This window comes from Anopheles merus, chromosome 2L (genome assembly GCF_017562075.2).
Source record: "Anopheles merus strain MAF chromosome 2L, AmerM5.1, whole genome shotgun sequence".
Classification (NCBI taxonomy): domain Eukaryota; kingdom Metazoa; phylum Arthropoda; class Insecta; order Diptera; family Culicidae; genus Anopheles; species Anopheles merus.
This window is the reverse complement of record NC_054083.1, coordinates 8,891,557-8,915,817: the sequence shown is the minus strand read 5'-3', so window position 1 is coordinate 8,915,817 and position 24,261 is coordinate 8,891,557. Positions and strand designations below refer to the sequence as shown.

Below are 24,261 nucleotides of genomic sequence, written 5' to 3'. Positions count from 1 at the left end.
TAGTTTTAGCAGTTATATTTATAGCACCCCGAGAGCAGCTGAATTTTGGTATTTCATTTTGAAAAAAATCCACTAAAATTAAAATAGTTCTCTTTTTGAGAAATAACTTTGCAAAAAAAAAGAACAATTAAGGAAGATTATTCAAAATACCATGAGATTTCGAGCAGATGATACCACTCGCAACCCTCGCAATGTTTGACGGGTCTTCATAAACTTGCTCCTCTTGGTGAAAAGTACAATTTTCCTAAACTAGCTGAGATAAATATTAACTGGCATCGCGAACGAAATGGTTTTAAATTAACAGTCATTAAAAATTAACCAGAGTCCTTAAAAATTGCTAGAATTTGGCATCACGAACTCATTGAGTTTATTTTTTAATTTTAACGGCTGGTCCTATGCCGCCGTTAAACAAATTACTATCAAGAGCGAGTGCGATACTAATCCGTATCCGTATCCGATTTATTCTCGATGCCGGCTAATATCAAATGGTTTGTGGTGCAAACTCTCATGAATACTGCATCGCGCCGCCCACCGCCGCCGTGGGGATGGATAATTTACACGCAAACTGGCCATGATGGTGTTTAGTGGAAAGGGCAAAAATGAGGCCGCATCCGCATGCTGCTTCACGCGATGACCAAAAACGAGAATGATGATGTTTGGTGCCGCTGCCGTCAGGCTCAACGAGTTATTACTGTATCTCCCGCCGGAAGAGTGTTAACGAGTGATTTTGTCGATCAGGTGTGGTTAGGTCACTCCCCGAAGTTAACTTTTTTGTTCCGTATATTTACACGCAGTCCATAATCAACCAGTACGAGAATCTGATGCCGATTTCGGTGCGATCATGGCGCATAGACGGATTGGGTAGCATCGACACCGCTGGACGCAGAGTCCTGCAATCCCGTACCAGAAACCGGAACCTGCAGGCCGTCGTAGTCAGGACTGACGTAGGACTGACTATGCTGCTACGGAAAAAAAAGTCACTGAAAGTCAAGCCCACTTCACTTAGCCGCAGCGGTTGTTGTGCCGAAAGAAGAAGAAGAAGGAGACTTATTGGTACCCTTTTTGTTAAGGGAGTGCTTAAACCGCCTTCATAAATTTTCCACCGTTTGCGTGTGGACAGAGTCATCGTCTGGATTTATAAAATGCGAAGTTCGGTTTACGGTGGCATGTGTATATCCCACTTGGTCCAGTTGATTGCAACTGCGGGATTGATTCTGCCGCGATAATATTTCCTCTTAATTAGCTTTGTTTCGTCTATCTCGACAGTTTAACCGGGACCATCAATCATCGGTCCGGTGTACTGATCGAGATATAATAGCTCGGAGTGGAATTTATGGTTAAACCAGATCACGGTTTTTCGATTTATATCCGCTTCGATTGCGACTCTATCGATGCCTGCATCCAATAATACATTAGAAGCATGATTGTTTGGTGAAAGCTTTTAGCCGGCGAAAAATGACAAAAATCGCACACTTAACGAGGCGTTTCGACCGATCCCATTTACATCCGTCAATACATACCCCTACCCGAAGATTCGTAGGGAGATTCATTGGGTCACCCCATCGCCGACATTCCTGGCTCGGTTTTAACAGCTTCCACCGCATTAGCCACTCCACAGCATCCTGCGGGTCCTTTAACATTATGGTTGCATGTCCTTCTTTTTCTTTATTTCATGTTGGTGTTTTGTTAGCGGAGAATAAAAATATGCCAGGCTCCTACTCGAAGTGATTCCTTTCGTATGGCATGCCAGCATCTCAAACATAGACTTCATGGCCGTGTGGGGGCGGCCTCTTCTGATGTTTACTTTATTTACAGGGTTTCGAATCATATAATGGACTACTTGATCCACTCGGTGGAATGTTTCAAATGGTTAGGGGATGTATGCAACGTTGCTATAGAGGTTTGCAAGCATATAGGGGAATATGTCAAACACTTAGGAGAAGTGTGCAAAACAGCTATGGAGTTTTGCATCCAGCTATGGAGCGCTCGGTTGTAGCGCTGTAGAAATTAATCTTAATATTTTTTAGAGCACCGCGTGATAATTTAAGAGATTCGGGTGATTAAACATATGTTTCTGGTATTGTCATGTAATATAATAATTAATTTTAAATTGAATTTGCTATTTAAACATTTTTCTTTGTTGTTCTTTGCGGCAACATGTTTCCTCATATTGAAACATGAATATTAAAATAATGTTCATCATAGTTCTCCTACCTAGTAATCAAAATACCCCCCTTCTTTAATCACCAGCGTTAAATTTAGAACCAACTAAGAACCTGCATGAAATTACAGAAAATAGTAAAGACTATGTCAAACGATTTCTTTTGAAACTTTGACAATACCCTCAATAATCATCATTGTTGAATACGAATGAAAATGTTGATAATGTAAAGAAATAGTAGAATAGGGTGTTGAATCGGATAGGACGTATTGAAAATTTAGTCCGAATGAATATAATTACGGATTAACCACTTTTTCCTTCTAATGATCCTAAAACGTGTGTTTAATCACCCCAACCTCTTAAATTATCACGCGGTGCTTTAAAAAAAATTAAGATTAATTTCTACAGCGCTACAACCGAGCGCTCCATAGCTGGATGCAAAACTCCATAGCTGTTTTGTACACTTCTCCTAAGCATTTGACATATTCCCCTATATGCTTGCAAACCTCCATAGCAACGTTGCATACATCCCCTAACCATTTGAAACATTCCACCGAGTGGATCAAGTAGTCCATTATTTGATTCGAAACCCTCAGCCATCTTCTCCAAGATCTGCCGCATGGTGAATATCTGATCAGTGGTAGATTTTCCGTTTCGGAATCCTCTTTGATAGTTTCCGACTATCTTTTCGACGTGCGGGACAAGGCGATCCTGAAGGATCAGGGAGAATATTTTATAGGCGGTATTCAACACCGTGATACCCCTGTAGTTGTTTCAGTCCAACCTGTCTCCCTTCTTGTATATGGGGTAGATGATGTCGAGACTCCAATCACAATCAATTCGCTATCCACACCTCAGTAGCAATTTGATGAATCTCGTTTTCTAGTCGTGCACCTCCATTCTTGACCAGTTCAGCTGCAATTCCGTCGGTTCCGGTGCCTTGTTATTTTTCAGCCGACGGATAGCCTTTCGTGTTTCTTCTATGCAAGGTGGCAGTAGCATGACACTATCTGCAAGTGGCGCTTCTAGCTGCTCATTAAGCTGGTCGTTGAGTAATTCATCTAATTACTGAGCGAGAGGACCTCTGGCTGGTTACTGACCAGATCTCCATCCTTGTTGCGACAGCCTTAGGTACAACGTTGTTTCGGTGACCTGCTATCGCTTGATAAAACTTTCGTGTCGGTCCGTACGCCTCTCTGGTTTGCTAGAGTTCACGCATGTTTTGCTCTTCTACAGCATGCTTCTTGGAGCGGTGAACTCCTTTCTCTTCGCGTCTGAGCCGTGAATATTCCTCTGTGCTTGCCCGCGTTCTATGCCGTTGCTGCATTGCTCGATATGCAGTATTTTTACGTTCGGTCACTTGTCTGTATTCATCCTCGAACCAGCCAGATATGGTGTTGCCACAACGCGGTGGGAGTATATTTCTTGCACAGTTTATTATTTTTGTTTTTACAGCGTTCCACCTTTCGCCCGTAGTTCATAACTTTTTTTCTGGTAGTAGAGACTCGTCTAAAGCGGCTTTGAATTCCCGTGAGTTATATATATGAGTGAGTTATATTTATATAACTATATAATATATAGTTATATATATATATATAGTTATGTATATACATAGTTATGTTTATATAGTTATGTATTTATATGTATATTATATATATATATATATATATATATATATATATATATATATATATATATATATATATATATATATATATATATATATATATATATATATATATATATATATATATATATATATATATATATAATATATTTTTTTTCTGTTTTTACTTACCGCATGTTGTTTCATTCGCTGGATTGTTCTGCTCTCGGTCATCTTCCTTCATGCCGGATCCCTTTACCGGATCCTTCATGCCGAATTGGACTGCGGTTGCCATTAATGTGTACGATTCTAAATTATTTTTTCTTCCTCGTAGCAAATAATGGATTCTAAAATTCGCATCAGTGGACCCGTGCACTGAGGCAGATTGCCCGGCACCGGCCACGACCAGCACTACTATCACTACCACCATTACCACCATCACCATAATCACCGCCGCCTCTCCGTCAGTACCACCTCCAGCCCAGGTACCTTCGCGGTCCCAAACCAGTCCTTCCGACTACCGACCAATTGTCCGATAGTCATCTCATTTCCGGACTTGATGGCGATGAGAGTTGGGGGAATCGTTACTGCTAGTTCAGAGTACCGGTTCCTATGCCGTTACCATCGACACCGTCTCCCGCCACAAGAAAGCGGAATTAAATAGTGCTCTGTACCGACCACTAGGAGAAAATGTCCGGAATGTTTTGGGACAACACATCGCGACCACCGCAAACCTCATCAGCACCAGTTGCATCGACGTCTCTAACCAGTCTGCCTACGATCAGGTTCGGGGCACCGTTGTACCTATCCCCGTTGCAGGAGCCCGCTCCCTCCACCGCTCCCACCACCGCTCCCACCATCGCTCCCACCATCGCTCCCATCATCGCTCCCACCATCGCTCCCACCATCAATCCCACCATCGCTCTCACCACCGCTCCAACCTCCGCTCTCACCACCGCTCTCACCACCGCTCCCACCATCGCTCCACCGCCGCTCGGGCTACCACCGTAACTCCAACCGCCGCTCCAAACGCCGCTTCCACCGCCGCTCGGACCACCGCTTCCACCACCGCAACTCCCACTGCCGCGTTCACCGCCCTTACCACCGCTTCCATCGCAACACGGACCGTCGCTCCATTTGTCCATGTTGATTCAGCCACCGTCCCCGATGTGTACCAGTTGCTAAGCGAGAACGCCAACCAGACAGCCGCGCTCGCCAGCCAGTCAGCCAAACAGACAGCCGACATAAATCGCCGCTTGGACGTTTTAACGGCGCAAAACGAATCTGTGCAGAAAGAGGTCGTTGTTGTCCAGAAAACTACGGCGGTTATGGAGGCCGTGGTAAACCGATTGCAGCAAACAATATGTGGCGATGAGGATGGAAGTTCGCCTTCCATCCCGGAGGACTTCACTCTGCAGCCTGTACGGTCGGAGGACGAGCTGAACGACATGGAGCGCAAGTTGAGCGACAATCAATATATGAAGAATGGTGTGGCTTGGCTGCACAACAACATCACGGCCAGAAATATGGACAAGCGGCTGAACGAGGTGAAGGACCTGGAACTGGATGCCACTTTTGTGTTGCATTGCCGTTGGTCTGCGAGGAACGAAAAAATAGTGATGTCCCATTTCCCTAACGTATGTGAGCTGTTCCGGCGAGCGGCATCATCGGCGAATTCGTCGATTATATACGTAAGCGATTTTTTTTCAAACGCGTATTGCGATACGTAAAATAAGCTGGTTAGTTTAAGTAAGTTTAAGTTTAAGATAGTTTAGTGACACTATTTCATTAGGTTAGTACATTAATTTCAAAGTTAAGTTAAGTTAGTTAAAGTGAAAGACGTATACATTTAAGTATTGAAATAATGTAAATATATTATGATTATGACTACGAAAATAACATTTTGATTCTTTCACAAAACAACCAACCAAAACATGCTCACTATTCGCCCGATTGATCTGAAACACAAAACACAATTTTGCGCTACGGGAGAGACACGGGAAGAGGTAAATTTTTTACATTCACAGTAAACACCTGTGTGTCAAAACTATTTCTTATTATTTACTCTATTTATCTTTAACACAAAACACAAACTTATGCTACGGGAGAAATACGGGAAGAGGCATATTTTTTACATTCACAATTTTCCATTTACCTGTGTAACAAAACTATTTCTCATTATTTACCCTACCCTAAAGTGCAAAACACAAACTGGGCATATTTTTTTTCTTTTATGCTTCATTAACATAAGTGTGTGTCAACGGTACAAATGTGTATACCCCGGCCTGCGCTGTCTGCACTGCAGCTAACTTGCACATCAAGGTACTACTGGGGAAGTGTTTAAGGGTACCGGTGTTTAAGTCGTCCATGCTGGCCGAGTAAATATTCGCCTCCGTCGAGAGGCACGGTTCTGTAAATGCAGGCACCTGCTTAAAGAAAGCATACCCCTGCACTGTAATTTCATTGCCCGATTTTGTGGCCATTTCGCACCGGACCACCTCGCCCGAGTTGGACATAAACCACTGGTCGTGGAGATTTTGCCCTCCCGTACGGTCGCAATGGAGTCGACACCAACCGTCCGCACCGATTGCTCGTCCATGTTTCGTTTGTTTGGCTGGCGCTTGGCAACATTGATATGTTGCAGTTAAAGCAAACGATGGACCACTTGGACTAGGCTGTGTCTCCCGGAATGTACCAACTTTTTGAGCTCGTGCAAAAATGCCTCAAAAATGAAGGCCGAAGTGGCCAAATTGACATTGGTACTAACATTTCGTTTTAAATTTGCTCGATTGGTGCTCGAACCGCCCAAAAGTGTGGATGTATGTGTGATCACCCGTGTAGCAAGTGGCAAGTATGATTGTGTGCGTGTGATCTTCTTTTAGCGAACGACGATGGCATCATTTTCAGCTATCATTTATTTGGCTGTAGTGTTTGACGAAAGAAGAAAATAAATGTTTAGCTGTGTTGTTTTGCGAAAATTTGTTGAATTTTTTCAATAAAATGGCTACACAACCAATTAGGAGTAGCAGAAAAGTTACTTCTCGGCGGAACAAAAAGCTTGCAGCTATGTCCTCGGAGTATGATCGGCAGAATATGTTGCGTGATGAGGATGCGGGAAAAAGCGGAATGGCGCACCGTAATTCATCGCTATTACTATATAAATTTTAAATGAATGACTTAATCGTTTGAGTATGTTATTTGTTAGGAGCAGTGTTATAAAGTGAGCGAAATTTTCAAGTTCTTATTTTTTATAGTTATCTATAATGACAAAGAATATCTACGATTCCGAATGTTTTTGTAATGGTAGCGAAATGACGACCGAAGTGTAGCGGCCGGTACCGATTGTAACAACGTATTTTGTTGAAGAAATGTTCTATAGAGAGTGTTCCACTTATGTTATTTTAAAGAATAATTGTGTATGTACCATTCGTGTGCGTGGTAAGTTCATCCTTATTTTGTAAACAAAAAGTGTCGTAGATTGTTGATGGCATGATTGACACGATCCCGCCATGCAATTGACAGCGATTTGCGAGGGCACGCGAGGGCTCGCACGCCAGACAAGTTCACCGCCCCAGATCCCTCGCATTAAAGAGCTTGCGAGCCTTGGTAGTTTTTTCACCTCTAGTTTTAGCAGTTATAATTATAGCACCCCGAGAGCAGGTATAACATTGAAAATTATAGCTTACTAAACACCTACATTTTGAGATTTGTTTTTGTGCAAAAATCCACAAAAATTGGAGAAGTAATCTTTTCGGCGAATAACACCTCAACAACAAAAACTCATCTATGAAAAATAAAGATTATTTAATGACCTTATGATTTCGAGCAGATGATACCGCTCCCAACCCTCGCAATGTTTAACGGGATGTCTTGGATTTTATTTGTCCCGATTTTATAACCACTGGCTTATTGTTTTGCCTTAGACTTTCAGGAGCCAACGATGGTGATGCCGAAAGGATGCGTGATGACGATTGCACGAATTTCGCTGGGGTATTCACGTTGAGAACTGGTCGGCAAATTTGTTCCGATTTGATAATCACTGATATATTTGCCTGTTTCGCTGTGCAAGGATCCAATGACGGTGATGCCGAATGGACGCGGGGCGAGGATGCGATGGCTGACGATTGTACCAGGTTCACAGGGGCATTCACGTTGAGGACTGGCCGGCACATTTGTCCCGATTTTATAAGCATTGGCTTATTAGATTCACAGTGCCAGGTGCCGATAATGGAGATGCCGGAAGGACGCGGGGTGATGAAGCTTTTGACCATTGCACGAGCTTCACAGGGTCATTCACGGCAAGTACTGGCCGGCACATTTGCTCGGGTTTGATATGCAACTTGCTTATTGCGGATGGATTATTGGTTTGTTGTACACTTTCAGGAAGGAATAATGGTGGTGTAGATATGTAGATTAAATTGTACGAGGGTCGCTGTTACTACCGATGCTTACGCTTTTACGCTGAGATCTTAAAATGTTGCCATCGGTGCCGTTAACGTTTTATACAGGTTATTTGAAGGCATTTCGCTAGACGTATCCTAAATGAACATTTTGTTTATTTAGTGAACCATTTGCTTTTAATTTATCCCAATTAATGTGTACCTTTTTATGTTTTGCAGAAAATCCGAGAGAAATAATAAAAAATATTTTAGATTTCTACTCATGAAGCATCATCGAACAATTTGTTTTTGTTTTGTATTTTCATTTGACGTTTCGAAGGTGACAATTGGAAATGACAGGAGAGAGCAATGCACAGTTGTGGGTTTTCATGAAATTGTACTAAAATTTCCCTTAAACTGATGCAGCGGGGCTACTCAGTAAGCGTGGGATCCAATCACCAGGCCGTTGACAAAAAGCTGGTTCATTTCGTTCACAAACTGATAAAAAACTCATCGACGATTAACAGTTATGTTTTGCCACAAAAAATCGCAACCGTCATCACCGGAGTGTTTGGCACGTTGTGAACCTGCATGAGTTTGGGCCAGAATTGGGCCCGGCTGCTTTTGTACAGCGGCAGGCCGTCCACAAAAAAATCAACTCAAACCCCTCCTGGGTTAGCTAAACATCACTGGAACGATAAAAAAATAGGATGAGCTCTTTACCAAATGCACGGTTAGTTTAATAGTCTTACCGAAAGTATGACAGAAGGCATTTTCCCACACCCTGGTACCACAGATCCCCCCACTGCGATTGGCGTAATGACTGTCTCCGATGCTCTGGACGCGGGCGTGTTCATTATCGTCCAAGCATCCTTGGGCAATCTGGCGTTAGGAAAATGCTGCCGCAAATGCCCCAGCAAAAGGTTGAAACTACGATGAGACGTCACTTTCTTGACCGCTGCTTGCGTCGGCCATGCTGTCCTCGCTGTCGCTAAGCGGAGCAGCATCGTCTGTAACATAGCTCGGAACGGGCTCCATGTACGATGCCTCAGCATCATCGGCTTGGTTTTCTGTAATATAGACACGTAGAATATTTTACAACACTGCTCGTTACATTCACCTCACTCATAACCGTTCACCAAATATTCAACCACAGTTGGCAGCTCGGGTTGCCGGGTACGACGGAATTCCTTCTCCACCTCCTCCAAACGCCGCTTATACGCTCGTTCAGCTGCATGGTCACGCTTTTAATACAAAACTTAGCGAGGAGAAATGTGCACTGGTTGAAGTTTTGTTGGCGTTTCTTTTCATTTCTCAACGATTCCTTTCGCCACGCTTAGCATTAGGCCTCACGTGTGAAAAAGATAGCGCTATGGAGGGAATTGAGGTAGATTAAAAATATCAGGTGGTGGACAAGGGCCTTTTGGGGGTCGGCATAGTTGAGGGACTTAACGTCATTTTAAAACCGTTAACTAATGGTTTCCGCACACAAAAAAAGATTTCTTAGTTTTTATTCTCAAAAATATCGAAAACACAATGAATGATAGAATAAATTCACGGAATAACATGAAAGAACACAGTTAAATCTATGTTTTAATGTTAAATACGAACTCGCAAAGCCCAAAATATATTTTTAAAGAATATTTAATCGAATAATGTGGTAGATAAATTAAATGAACCATTTAAAAATATGTAAACAATGTTTGAACCCTGGGGACCTTACGTCAAGTGACGAATTGTCAAAATGCTCTAGATTCCACCACCTGATAGTTTTAAATCCACTTTGGGAGGGTGTGCAAGGAAAAATTAGGGGAAGGGCATTTGGAACGGTTTGAAAACATTGATTTTCATTCTTGATTTGCGTGTGGCTTCGTGTGCTCCTGAAAACCCCCGTTGACTTTGAATTGAAAATCTATTGCAAATGTGTTTCGACCGTGAACTTTTTCATTGTAGTTTAATATAAATATATTTTACGTGTTTTTCAGGTGTGATATTTGCCAAAACTCTTTTGAAATGTTTAGAGTGTTTATGTTTGATTCTGATTATAGAACTACTAATACGTGAAAACTGTAACCTTTAATCAATTTATATATTAGTATCATTAGAACTTTAAAACGTTAAATCTAAGAAGTGTTAATGAGTTAGTGCTATTTTAATAAGTTAGTTTCATAGTCTTGTTTTGTTTAAGTAGTTAAGAATATTTTAGTTTAGTTTTCACAATTATTTAATATTTTTACAATGCCTGCTCCGTGCGCTGTTTCTGCTTGCACCAATAATCGGTACACCGTGAAAAAAACGCGTTGGAAATTTCCTTCCTCGCTTTTCCAAAACATTAACCTCTTCGTCGATTATGGATTCAGTTCGGGAGGAAAATTAGGAACCATCGAATAATGACGTTATTTGTTCAACACACTTTCGAGAAAAAGATTTTCAAATGTCACGGATCGTATTACTTTCTGATCATTTGTCCGGAAGAAAGCTTTTCTCAAATGGTAAGTATATTCGTTTTCTCCTCTATATAAATATTGTTTAAAATTTTTTTTTACTTTTAGCCATTCCAACAGTACATAGCTCTTTGCCAAATCCGATCGTTCAGTTAGAACACGAAGCAAATATTTATGAATTAGTCAGAGGAGATGAGAATTCTGCTCCTTTAATACTTCAACCATTGACCAATAGGAATGCACTCAATATGACCGAATGCGCACAATCTGCTGAATGCACTCAGACTATAAACATGCTACGAGAAGCTAACAATAGACTCAAAAGCACTCTCAATGAAGTAGCGTAAGAAAACTCTGAAATAAAAAATTTTAACCAAAAGTTACAAAAAGAACTAGACGCTTAGCAAAAACGTTGCATACAACCTAACGAACTAATCCCAAGAATAAAGAATATTTTCAAAGACACGCTTTTTCTTCCAATCAAATTGATTTCATATTAAAAGAAAAGCAACGGGTCAAGTCGACAAAAGAAGAAGTGAGCCGTGCTCTTACCCTTTGATATTTTAGGAAACGAGGATATGAGTACATGCGGAATGATATGAATTTTCCGGTACCATGACCAACGACGTTGCAAAATTTTGCGAGGACAATCAATTTGAAGGAGGGCATTTTGGAAGATGTTATTACTTTCATGGGAAATTGTGCAAAAGGATTGGAAAGCAGAGCCACCGAATGCATTTTAAGCTTTGATGAAATGAAAATTGAATATACTATGGAATACGATCCAGCTTTGGATGAAGCAATTGGTCCACACAATTACATTCAAGTAGTGATGGCCAGAGGCTTGTTTAAGGATTGGAAGCAGCCTATTTATATTGGTTTTGACAAGAAGATGTGCAAAGCAACAGTAATCAGCTTAATTGAAGAATTAAGAGTAATAGGTATAAATGTAGCTCCCATTGTCAGTGATAATGGGTCCAGCAATAAAGGCTGTTGGAATGAATTAGGTACCCACAACTTTACTAAGCCATATTTTGAGCACCCAGTAACAAAAAAAAAATGTTACATAATCCCAGACACTCCTCATCCACTAAAACTGTTGCGAGACTGGCTTGTGGACTATGGATTCCAGTATATACATTCAAGTAGTGAAGGCAAGATAATTTTCGTCACTGGGTGTATGACACCCAGTTTCCACTCGTTCGGTAGTTCTTCCTGATCCCAAATCCGCACAATCAGCCGATGAATGATGACGGTAAGCCGCTCCGGACCCACTAGATCATCGCTGCCAGCTGACTTGTTACACTTCAGCTGTTTGATGGCACCGATGACTTCGTCCAAAGATGGCGGGGGCACTTCGTCATCGTCATGTTGGCTGTCGTGGGGCTGCTCTCCTCTGCTTCCTGCTTCTGCTCCGGTATCTGCTCCATTCAGGTGTCCGTCGAAGTAGCACTTCCACCTGTCGATCACCTCTCGCTCGTCCGACAGGATATCACCCTCCTCGTTGCGGCAGATGGCGGTCATGGGAATAAAACCTTCGTGCCGCATTTAGCATCCTGTAGAACTTGCGAGTTTCCCCCGACTGGGATAGCTGCTGCATAAGTTGCTCATCTCACTCTTTGAAGCTGCGCTTCTTGTCCTGGAAGAGCCGGGTCTGCTGCCTCTTCAGTCGTCTGTAGTCTTCCACGTTCTGTCGGGTCTCGCGTGGGAGCATGCGGGTACGCTCGGCGTTCTTCTCGGAGAGTGCTCGTCTGCACTCATCATCAAACCATCAAACTTAAATCTAGGGTCATCATATACTTGCAACTCCACAGACGATCTTACTTATAGTCAGCCACCATCTTTAGTTAATCATTTGTCGGTTGGTGGTTTATAAGTTTTCCAAAAACTGCTTAAAGATGGAAAACTGGGAAAAATCCCGGGGATTGTACGAAGTCTATCTATGGACCTTCAGGAGATTTCCCCAGAGTTGCCTTCAGATTTGATTAAAAGTTCTACTAAGCAAAGGATAATAGTTAGAATGATATATTTGAACACCAAACACTTGGATAACCAAAGAAACAATCAGAAACGTAAACAACCATATAATAGAAAAATATCAAATAAATTTAGTATAATAATAACCACCCATGCGGACCGATATTTTGTCATTTTTCTTTTATTATTCTACCAAAAGTTCATAAAAGTAAAAATCAATATACAACTAAAAACTGATATGCTAAACCGACGCAAATGGCCAAAGACCGCTTATTATGCTATTCAAATTTCATGTATGACTCCAGTATGCAGTGCATGCTATATGCATTCTTATTGTTTATTGTTAGTAGGTTGGTATTTCATCCCGAATATTGTTACTGCTTTAGTTTTATTTCTTACACGTTTTACAACTATGTAAAACTACACCTGGAATAATGAATATGACACGCACTACGTAATGATGGACTTGGAATAGCAAGCTAGCAAGCAAGCAATTGTACTTTACCGCAGCGGCGGATCTAACGGTTGACGGACTAGGCGGTCGGCTGGGGCACCGTAAATCGCTAGTTCCCGTATCACAATTTCATACATAGCGGAATTTGGGGCAAATGTGCCACCTTAAGCATTTCATGTTATGACTCACTAAAACGTGGTTGTCAAAAGCCGATTTAAATATCATTACCATTATACATCTATTTCCTCACTTGTAAATGAATTTCGCTTGAAAAAAGTGCAAACAAAACTGTTTTTGAAGCGTTTCAAAAAGGGTCCAAAAAGTCGTTTTTTTAGGGCTATGGGGCAAGAGTGCCACTCGTTTGGGGCAAGACGGCCACCTGGTTAAAATAAACGTATTTCTTAGATAATTGAAGATTGTTACGTTTGTGGCACTAGTGTATGTATTCCTACATGTCTTGAGTCACCAATGAATCCTTTTTGACCACCAACTGTACCACAATATGGTTTGTTACTGTTCTGTTTTTCTGGGGTGGAATCCGCTCACAATAGCGCACCATTCCGCAGCACGCTACAACAATGTTTACATTTTTGACAGCTCGCGCCTATGAAAGATGGTGGCACACTTGCCCCAAATAGAGATGGCTCTTTTGCCCCAAAAGTTGTTACTTTTTTGAAATGGAATTTTTCAGTGACAAAAAGAAAGTTTTTTTCAAACTAACCCCACACAAAATTTCACGTTTTCTCAGCTATACGGTACTGTAAATATTTTCTCGGTTGATTGTTCGCATGATTTTTGAGAGCTTATTTGGTTAGATTAATAAATTATAATATTCTGCTCAATTTTGAAACTCAACATAAATCAGTTCAAAACAATGGGAAATATCGATTGATCTATATGAAATTTGGCTCAGTATACCTAGTCAATGGAAAGCAACCAACTGTATACACAATTGATCATTTAACTAAAGTTTTTAAGGAAAAAATGCTTGGTGGCACTCTTGCCCCGTATGGCACACTTGCCCCAAATTCCGCTACTGCATACTACGGAGTACTAGCGACAAAGGCCCCGGAAGGATGTAAGTTGGGGCCCTGACGCTGGTGTCATTCATTTGCACCCCACCTCCGCTAACCATTTACCGTTTACAGGGGGCTTCAACTCGTCTTACCTCCCAGGGCCCCTGATACCATAAATCCACCACTGCTTTATCGTATTTGATTGTTTAGCACAATGAATTGTGTATTTCTACGCCGGGAGTAATTTACAAGCGTTTTTGATGCATTGCAATACGACGTTTTTTACCTAAGTCAGTGTGCCACTTCAATGGATTCCAGATATCACTTGAAACCCTCGCAATGTTTGACGGGTATCATCTGCTCGAAATCTTAAGATATTTTAAAAAATATTTAATATTTATTCACAATTTTTTTTTGCTGTGTTGCTGTGTGTTCGTCGAAAAGATTCTTTTTCCAATTTTTTTTATTTTTGCAAAATAAAATCTCAAAATTTAGGCGATTAGTAAGCTATAATTTGCAATGTTAAACCTGCGCTCGGTGTTCTTTAATTATAAATGCTAAAACTAGGAGTGGAAAAACTACATAGGCTCGCAGGCTCTTTAATGCGAGGGCTCTGGAGCGGTGAACTTGGATGGCGTGCGAGCCCTCGCACGCCCTCGCAAATTGCTGTCGCTATCGAGGACAGCGTCGACAGTAAGAGCAGGGAAATAAGAAGGACCATGATGGACGTATGGACATAGCTGCTATTTAATACTCCCCGCATATTGTTGCTGAGATGGTAGATCAATCCCGGTATTCGGCTGTCGGATGTTGAATTAATGACATTGAAAACTACACACTATTTAGAACAGTTAATCCAAACGGTAAAAAAGCAAAGTATATGCTAAGATGGAAGTACGATCGTATGATCATTCTCGTTCTTTCGGTATCCCGGTCACGTTGGTGTCACGCGAGCGCTGGAGTTTTGTTCCGCACGTCATGTTGTGTCTGCACGCTGCAGTTTGGTATCATCCTATAGTCCGCAATGCAAGCTGGATTCGTCCGGTTGACATGTGTTGGTGCACACGTTTTAACTGTATAATTTCGTATTAAGCTGCATTCCTTCTTTTTCTTCTTCTTTGGCACAACAACCGCTATCGGTCAAGGCCTGCCAGTACCCACTAATGAAGTGAGCTTGGCTTTCAGTGACTTATTGTTACCATAGCAGGATAGTCAGTACTACGTATGGCGGCACGGTCTGTATGGGGCTTGAACCCATGACGGGCATGTTGTTAAGTCGTTCGAGTTGACGACTGTACCATGAGACCGGCTACCCAAATCCGGCTTGCCAAATACCCACCTGCATTTTGCACATGAGTGCCTTATTTATGAGCCCTGAGTTCTCTATTCTCAAAACATACAAACACCAGGAAACCCGGATCGCCGTACAGCAAGCTCGTGTTTCATACTCAAGCTCGTTGTTCATCCTTGCGCCATGTTCAAACGCACCGTTCATCCAATCCAAGACCATCCCATAGATCACAGTGTCAAGCCGACACTGCATCTAATGTTAAAAAAAATCCATTGCAGAATGTTGGTATTAAGAAAATCAATCTATAAATTGTTCGAGAATTCAACATTTAATATACATTCACTTGCATACAAATAGTTCAACAAAATTATAATTCATTTCAATTCGTTACATAATATCACCTATGACCTATGAAAATAAAATCACATGCAAAATGCGCTAATCCACAATTGCCTCCCCCGCGCTGCACTTCCTTATATATTTTAACATCTATATATATAAAAATCTCGTGTCACGGTGTTTGTTGCGAGCAACCTCCGAAACGGCTGAATCATTTTCAACGAAACTTTGCACACACCTTATGGTGGTATGAGAATAGGTTTTAAGACTCACATCATTTTCAGAAGTTACACTAAACTTAATTTATTAGCAATTTTCAAATCCCATACCAAGAGCAGTATCGTTGTTATTGCCCAAATGACAATCGGACAGCATCTCACTATAGCGAGCCCGATGTCAGCTTGACGTTTCCATACTGAGACGCTGTCTTCGGCTGCCTCCTCCATACTGAGCGAGCATTGTCTTTCTCATCGGCATGGTGAGTTACAGAAGTTTGTATGGTGAGCATTCTGGCTAGCGCCAAATTTTCTCATGAGACGATCTGGCGCGCCCCGTCGATTCGATGAGATGCCTTACCACATGATAGTGAGGTCGGATTTTGGATCGGCTGCCGATCTTGCTCATATGAGTTGAACGGTCTGCCGTATGGTGAGGGCTCCGTGTGTGGCTGTGTGATGTATGTGTGCATATGTGATGATTCGCGAGACGGCATAAAGTGTTTTGTTTGGAAGAAGGTTTAGTGCTGAAATTTAAAATTAGTGCGATTCCCTGTGCAATATACCGGTTTTGTGGCAATTACAGTGTTTATATTGTTCATTTTACTGCAGTGCAAGTTTTTTGCAAGATATATCCGTGATAAGCCGAACGTATAAAGAAGGAAGAAAGCAGTGAGACAACAGGGTGACAGCAAAATGCAATAGCTGGATAAACCAGATAAGTATAAGAAATTATCATTTAAAACAGTGGAAGATGTTCGGAACAGGAATTGTTAAAAGATTAATTAGTTATGCTTTATCGTCCTAATGTTTCAGATTCTTCTACAGCGGATATTTGATGGCAAAAAGCGAGTGAAAAAAGAATGCAACTATGGACGGACGGCATAAACCAACTCGATTAAACTACTATATATACCCGTCGTTATTGTTGTGCCAACAATTATAAGGGAAATTATACTGTGAAGGTAAAAAAAACCAGACTTCTTTTTATTGAACCTACTAAAAATAATATTACTAAAGCATTTTGTTTCTTTATTTAGCGTATGCTGCACAAAATTGTCCCGGTCTGCCAACCATTTCCTCGCGCCCTTCTGATTCGATTGCTCATGATCAGACTGTGCAATTTTAAAATGGTAAGTTCATCCAAACTATACCTTTCCAGTACATGGTAAATTTTGACGTAATTAAATAAATAAAAAATAATATGGTCATTTCAGCATACATAACGGAATGCAGCTTACTTTTTGACAACGATTTTTTCCAAGTTTCATAAGACGTTCAAGTGCTATTGCTATGAGCTGAAATTTTAATATAATAGACATATGAGGAAAGGGTTTTTTTTTTAATTCAATTTGTCTTATTTTTATTGGTGTATAAAAATTTTGAAAATACATTTGGTAGCATAGTTTCTAATGGTCTACGCGTCTTTTGGTTTCCTGCTCTTTAGAGTGTTTACGCATTGATTTGGCAGTAGCCTTTCTAAGGTTTGTGAGGTATTTTCAGTGATTCTGAATTTTAGCTTTTAGCTATTTGAACGCAGGGGAAGCCCTCATTTGTGGAGAATGTTATCTCTTTTTGAAATGCTAATCTAATCTAAACTTCCTTATATATATGAACTTATAATAATAAACTTATCTATATGAAATGGAATGAAATTTATGTACATAGTGCAACTTAAGAAGTACTAAGTATTTACAGGGATACGTTCAATTCACGTGTAGAGGTTTCTAATAATGTTAGAGCCAGATGCCGACGTAGTAGACCTAAGTTTAGCTAAACCTTTCTCTATTCGTTCATCAATGAATTCTATGTTGGCTATCCTGTGGAGTTCTTCTGTCCGAAATCTTTTGGGCAGTCCATATATTATTTTAATAAATCTATTTTGAATTCGCTGTATTCTCTTTCGATTGGTTACAGAACATACTTTCCAGATGTGTGACCCGTATGTAATGGCTGGTAGTATGATTTGCTTGTATATGAGCATTTTATTATCTAGTGAGAGTCATGAGGAAAGGGTCAAAACAGCAGCTAGATAGGATAACATACAATACGAAAATCATGCCCAGCATCGTGCTATCTATCAACCAAACACATCATTAATAGACATGCTCATTATAGACTCGCAGGACGACTACATTTGTCCCGTCGATTACAAGCAGTTAGGATAATATAGAAAATAGGATAGGATATTTAGTCAAATGAGATCAAAGCTATATGTTTAATTCAGAGAAGGTATTGTAACATAATGGTACACGAAAGATTGAAAAAGGGTAAGGCGGCAAATACACGACGCGCGTTTTCGCGCCCGCGGAAACGCGTATAAAATCCAGCCATAGGAATTAAATGTCATTCGAATGTGCTACAACGGAAACGCAGAGATGCTCATTCTGAATATCTCTGCGGAACTGTTATGCACGTTTGAACGCGCCCGCGGAAACGCATATCGTGTATTTGCGGCCTAATATATATTAAACTAAGTCAAGCTATTTATTATACTAATACTAGCTGATTTACCCGGTTTCACGCGGAATAAAATGAATGTCCCGTTTTTATTAAAAATAGAAGAATTTGCAACCCAAGGAGTTTAAAACAACGATTACAATGATTACTATGGTTTTATCCCAAAGCTTCGATTCTTCTAATCGGTCGTAATAACAGTAGGTAATTAAGATCTACAATCATCCGCTTGGGTACTACTGAGTTTTTGGTTTACCACGGAGTTTATTGGGCCCATATATACCATATATCATATACAGGCACTCCATGATATATGCTATTAATGCGGACTGGAGGCAATCGCGTATCTCTGATATTAGCGTATGTGGAAATTCGATATTTTCGGTCAAATTATAGCTAACTCCCATATCATTCTGCTTGAAGGGGTAGGTTTTAGCCATTAAATTAGTTATTTGATCTGATTTCAACTAAAAAATTGAAATTTTGTGCTATTTTAAATGGTTTTTTAAATTTGCCGTAAAGAGAATTTATTTTGAGTTCGACATTTGATGTGTCAAATTAGTATAAGAACTGTCAAATTAAGAAAATCTAAAGAAAATCAAATTAAGATAAACTAAAAAGCTATCGCGATTGCTAGGACTCGTGCGAGCTCGCAAACTGATCGAATTTGCTTGCGGGGTTTTACATTTACACCAGTGTAAACTGCACTTAACACCGAGTGTCAAGGCGCTGTATACAACAACAACAATTCTGCTCTTGGCATGGTATTAGAAAATTGCTAATAAAATAAGTTTAGTGCAACTTTTGAAAATGATGTGAGTCTTAAAACCTATTCTCATACCACCATAAGGTGCAAAGTTTCGTTGAAAATGATCCAGCCGTTTCGGAGCTTGCTCGCAACAAACACCGTGACACGAGATTTTTATATATATAGAAGTTCAAGTATAGCACTCAACAGGAAGACTGAAGCCGATAGCTACAATCATACACGTTACCCGGTCCTCTGGTACTAATCTAACACGACATCCAACATAAAAAAATATTCCATTCATTCAACAGGTTCGAGTCTTGTTTGTTCGAGATGTCTAGCGGAGCACCTCCATATAACGCTATACGTTTCTTCGGGTTCGGATGTCTGGTTCGATTGGTGCCAAAGGGTCGGGTTTAACAAAACATAATTTTACGGTTAGTATTATACACGCAAAGAACACAGATTAAGCGTATTCCCAATATATTTGACTAATAGTTGTATTTACTTTACTAAACTTAAGTTCAACGTATACATATATTGCGCTCTATAATACAACTTAAATAAAGCAAATCATCCCCACAAATCAGGGTTTCTTTTCAAATTTATCTCAACCGTATTAGTTTTCGCATTTTTTTTTAACTTTATCGATTTGGTGTAATGACCTGCTCCATCATGCCAGCCTATTACAACGTTTGAGACTCATTCCATACGACGCAGCTGGATAAATCAGTCATTGCAGCCGGACGGGGCTCGATCCACTCTATACTTGAACCTACGACTCCGCGACGGACATATATTACTCCACACTAACCGTATTTGACGACCCAAAATTTACCACCATTAATCTGAAATACCAAGCAAAAATAATTTTAATGAAATTGCATAATAAACAAAAAAACACCATAAATACCTACATAATCCAGATTTAGGTTGATCTTTGTTACTAACTATAAAATCAGAGCAGAAATCTAAAACAAACGCTTAAAAAAACACCTACAAATAATTCAAAAAAAAATCTTACACACATATAAAGCACTACAAATTATACAACAGTACCTTACCGCGTAACAGGCTATGCATGATTTTACCGTCCAAGTGCCACAAATCCCCTAAAAGACCACTAAACGGCTTCTAAATGACTCAAGCTCTCTACCTAAACGGAATATAGAAAGACTTCGTTTAGCAGACGCCAAACGACTCATGCATTCTAAAAATAGCAAAAAAGCTGGTGGCGCTATCTGTTGGTGGGATACCCAACCAGTTGAGCTTCATCGCTTGGAGGAGAGCTTTCTCATTTCCTCTGTACTGTTGTATGGTTTCGCATTGAAGTTATGCATCGCTAGAACTAGAACGGCGATACGATTGTTTAAATACTAAACTCCAACGGAAACCACCAGCACTGAAGCATGTGAGATTTGAGCAATGGTCATTGGTGCTGATACCCACGTATCTAACCACACGACCATTTATATAGATTTTTGCTCAGAAAGTTAGAAGGCTATATAGGTCATAATAAAATGCAACTTGTCGTAATACGCCATCTATTGATCAAACCAATGAAGCTGTGGAGCTTTCATTTTTTTTCTATGGATATTCAATTTTCCAGTCGTTTAAGCTTAATCTGTGGCGCTTGGGCGCACTACCGTCGTTCATTGAGCGCCGCATTTTGCTGCTTTGTAACTGCATCGTCCTGGCGCGCGAGGAACAGCCTATGTATAGCACACCCGGGATGATGAACACCAGCACATGGATCGACACCAGCCACACCGCGGTTAAATTCAACACAATAAAAGTTTACACACTGTCCCACACCCACATTCCACCAGTAACTTCCACACGCAGCACAAAATTCACACCGACACACAATACCACACAACACACACCGCAGGTACAACAGATATGACGTATAGGCAGCCATGGCCACACGAAACAAGAACGCACTTTGAAAGGCGTGAGATTTGACTTTTTTTTTCGATAATTCACTATGGCTACTCACCATGGCTTTCTCACTACTGATTCGCTCACCTCTGAGAAGATCGGATTTTCTATTCAATCCGATTCAAAATCCGATCCTGTCAAAAATTTGACATTTTTTGGCCAATTTTTAGGGGGTCCCATTGTCATTTGGGTGTATACAGCGTTTTGACACTCGGTGTTAAGTGCAGTTTACACTGGTGTTTAAATCCCGCAAGCAATTTCGAGCAGTTTGCTAGCTTTTAGCACTGGTATATGGGTACAAATATTCCCCGATATACGCCATATTTATATACCCGATATACGCCATATATATACGCGATTTTGGTATACGTTATGTTCTAAATTTGATAGTTTTTTTTTGCAAATTGTACAAATTTGAAAGATCGAATGTCAAATGCAAAATAACTTTCCTTTGGTCGGATTTTAAAAACCACTTCAAAAGGTACAGGTATTCCTCGATATACGCCATACACGATATTCGCAATTTCGCTGTACGCGATTTTCTTAATTTGACAGTTATTATACTAATTAGACACATCAAATGTCAAACTCAAAATAAATTCTCCTTACCTCAAGTTTTAAAAACCATTTTAAATGGTACAAAATTTTAATTTTTTAGTTGAAATCAGATCAAATAACTAATTTAATGGCTAAAACCTACCCCTTCAAGCAGAATGATACAAAATTTAGCTATAATTTGACCGAAAACATCGAAATTCGACTTACGCTGAGATTAGAAATACGCGATTGCCCTCCAGTCCGCATTTATATGATGTAGTGCCTGTATATGATATATGGTATATGGGTCCAATAAACTCCGTGGTAAACCAAAAACTCAGTGGTACCCTAGCGGATGATTTTCATAGCAGATCTTAATTACATATTGTTATTACTGTTATTGAGATGAATCGAAGCTTTGGGATAAAATCATAGTTATCATTGTAATCGTTGTTTTTGTACTATCTGTATTGCAAATTCTCCTATTTTTTATTAAAACGAGACATTAATTTTATCCCGTGTGAAACCGGGTAAATCATCTAGTTATCCATAAAAATTATTGGATATCCTTCTCATTTATTTTGATTTTAAGCTCTTCCAAAAATTGGAAAAACTCTGCAGTGTTGAAAACCCCATTTCGGGAAGAATACACTAAAATGCCATTGCGCGACATTGCACAACATATGCTAATGTTGCGTGACCGTATTGATGCCACTGTTTGGGTTGCCGGGGTACCTATTTTTGAACGGCCTCTATTCACTCGCAACGACACGTTGAAGCCTACTTCATCTAGAAAAATGAAAGTATCTGGGTCCAGCTCCATTTGCAACTCTGTAAATCTATTTGCATATTCTTGTCGTATCTCTTAATTAGACTCTGCATTACGACGTTCGGGTATGATTTGAACTTGCTTTAGAGAATAGCTGAACTCTTTGATGTACGCGTGGAGTGTGGATGGCGCTACATGAATATCAAACTCCTGTAGGCACTTTTCTGATAATTTTGTCAACGAAATAGAGCAATCGTCACCAATCCAACCTTGCAATTCGGCAATCTGATCATTATTCTGCTGTAATGTGTTTGATGACTGTTACGGTTGCCATGTGGTATGTTTTGGGATAGTCACGGTATATTCGATTTTGGGACGGTTGCTATGTAGTAACTTTGAACTCGCGTTGGTCAGGTGGCCTTCGTCATCGTTTGCCGAATTAAGTAGAACTGAGGTGGATACTGTTTTGAAGCGGACGTTCGACACTTGATCGTCCAGGCGATCATAGAAACCTTTAGGAGGTTTCCCTTACTGGAAACGTTGGAGTTTAGAGGCCTTACCTTGGGCAGGGGGACATATCTAAACTCTTTAAATGAGAACTCGATAGATGTAGGATGGGCATAGTCCTATCCTGACAGTCCGAACGAATCTGACCTGCCATGATCGGAGTTGGTTTTATTTATACTCAAAAGAAGTTAAGGGTTTCTCACATTTAGTTCCGGGTTGTATGTTGGAAAGTTATTGTTTTCACTAAGCTAGTTACGTTTGTCTTTTGTTGACAAGAATGATGGTTCTTGTCACTAAGTTCCTGTTTTGGGTTTAATGCTTATACTGTTCCTGCTTTGGGTTATAATGCATAAAATGTTCCTGCTTTGGGTTATAATGCATAAACTGTTCCTGCTTATGTTGTACGTTTCGGTTGGTTCTGTTAAGTGTGTCACAATTGTTTTTATATGAACGGTGTGGCCTGAGCTCTTCCGGGTGTGTATGGTATGATCTGATTTGCTGAGTGTTTTATAATGGATGTGTTGCAATGGTGTGATTTGGCTTTCCAAAGTGTGTTACTATGTGTCTATGGCTGATAGTGTGTATTACAATATGTTCTGTATAGCAGATATGCTACACTGCTTTTTGGGTTTAGTCCGTCCTCGTCGCTTAGGGTTGCTTACCACCTTGCCGGTTTTAAACGTCTCGAAAACCGGGAAGGTGGTCGTCTTGCCGTCGAAAAAGGCGAGAATCCAAGCGGCACTGGCACGACTTATCGAAGTGCAACAATTCGAGAAGGAAATAGCTCTGAAAGAATTCGAGCTTCAAATGGCGAACCTGAAGCATAAACAGGAAAGAATAATGCTTCAAATCGAGGAGGCAAAAAGATCGAAGCGATCTTTCTCAAATAGCTCCTCGAATATGAAGCAGAGTGAACGCGAGCAGCAGCAGTGTAACGTAGCAGCAAACGTTTGTGAAGTTGTTGAGAAAGTGCGCATCGGAACGGTACCAGCGAACCCTGCGGCAGTAGCAATCGTGGAAGCAACAGCTCGTACCGAACAACACGCGGCGGCGCAACCACCTTCCCAGCTACGAAACTGTTCTGCTGGCAACGCACACACGCATCTAGACTGCGAAACGCGGGACAACACGCTCCCTCATGAGACGGTCCAATCTGGAGGAGCAGAACCGTTGACGAACATTTATGCGTTGAGATCCATGGTACCGAGGGTACCATTCCGCATAGTGTCCGCCACAAACCAACAAGGACAACAAGCCATCGGAACAATAAGCACCCTCCAAGAAGAGCCAGCGACAACACCGGTGCAATATAAACTGGCACGAAACGTCGGAAAAGCCGGTAAGCCAGAACCACCGGAGATCAGCTGGACAGCAGATGCGACGAGAGCAAGGAAGGATCGGCGAATGCGACGGAAGGCGA

The 24,261-nt window shown here is 40.7% G+C and overlaps 1 protein-coding gene and 1 long non-coding RNA gene across 3 annotated transcripts in view; both read left to right on the top strand.

Annotated features, from left to right (window-relative positions):
• LOC121593765 overlaps positions 1–5,714 on the top strand; it is a 94,727-nt gene extending 89,013 nt beyond the window's left edge. For both annotated transcript variants that reach the window (XR_006004838.1, XM_041916430.1), the window contains exon 2: positions 4,102–5,714. Coding sequence is in view for 1 of the 2 variants with exons in the window: in XM_041916430.1 (XP_041772364.1) it covers positions 5,096–5,497 (402 nt within the window). In the remaining variant the exon portion in view is untranslated. The remainder of the gene's footprint in view (positions 1–4,101) is intronic.
• Positions 5,715–15,911: 10,197 nt separating this feature from the next.
• On the top strand, positions 15,912–17,163 carry LOC121593569. Its single transcript, XR_006004802.1, has 3 exons — positions 15,912–16,847; positions 16,923–17,015; positions 17,100–17,163. It is a non-coding gene; the product is annotated as an uncharacterized LOC121593569 (long non-coding RNA).
• Positions 17,164–24,261: the final 7,098 nt, after the last annotated feature.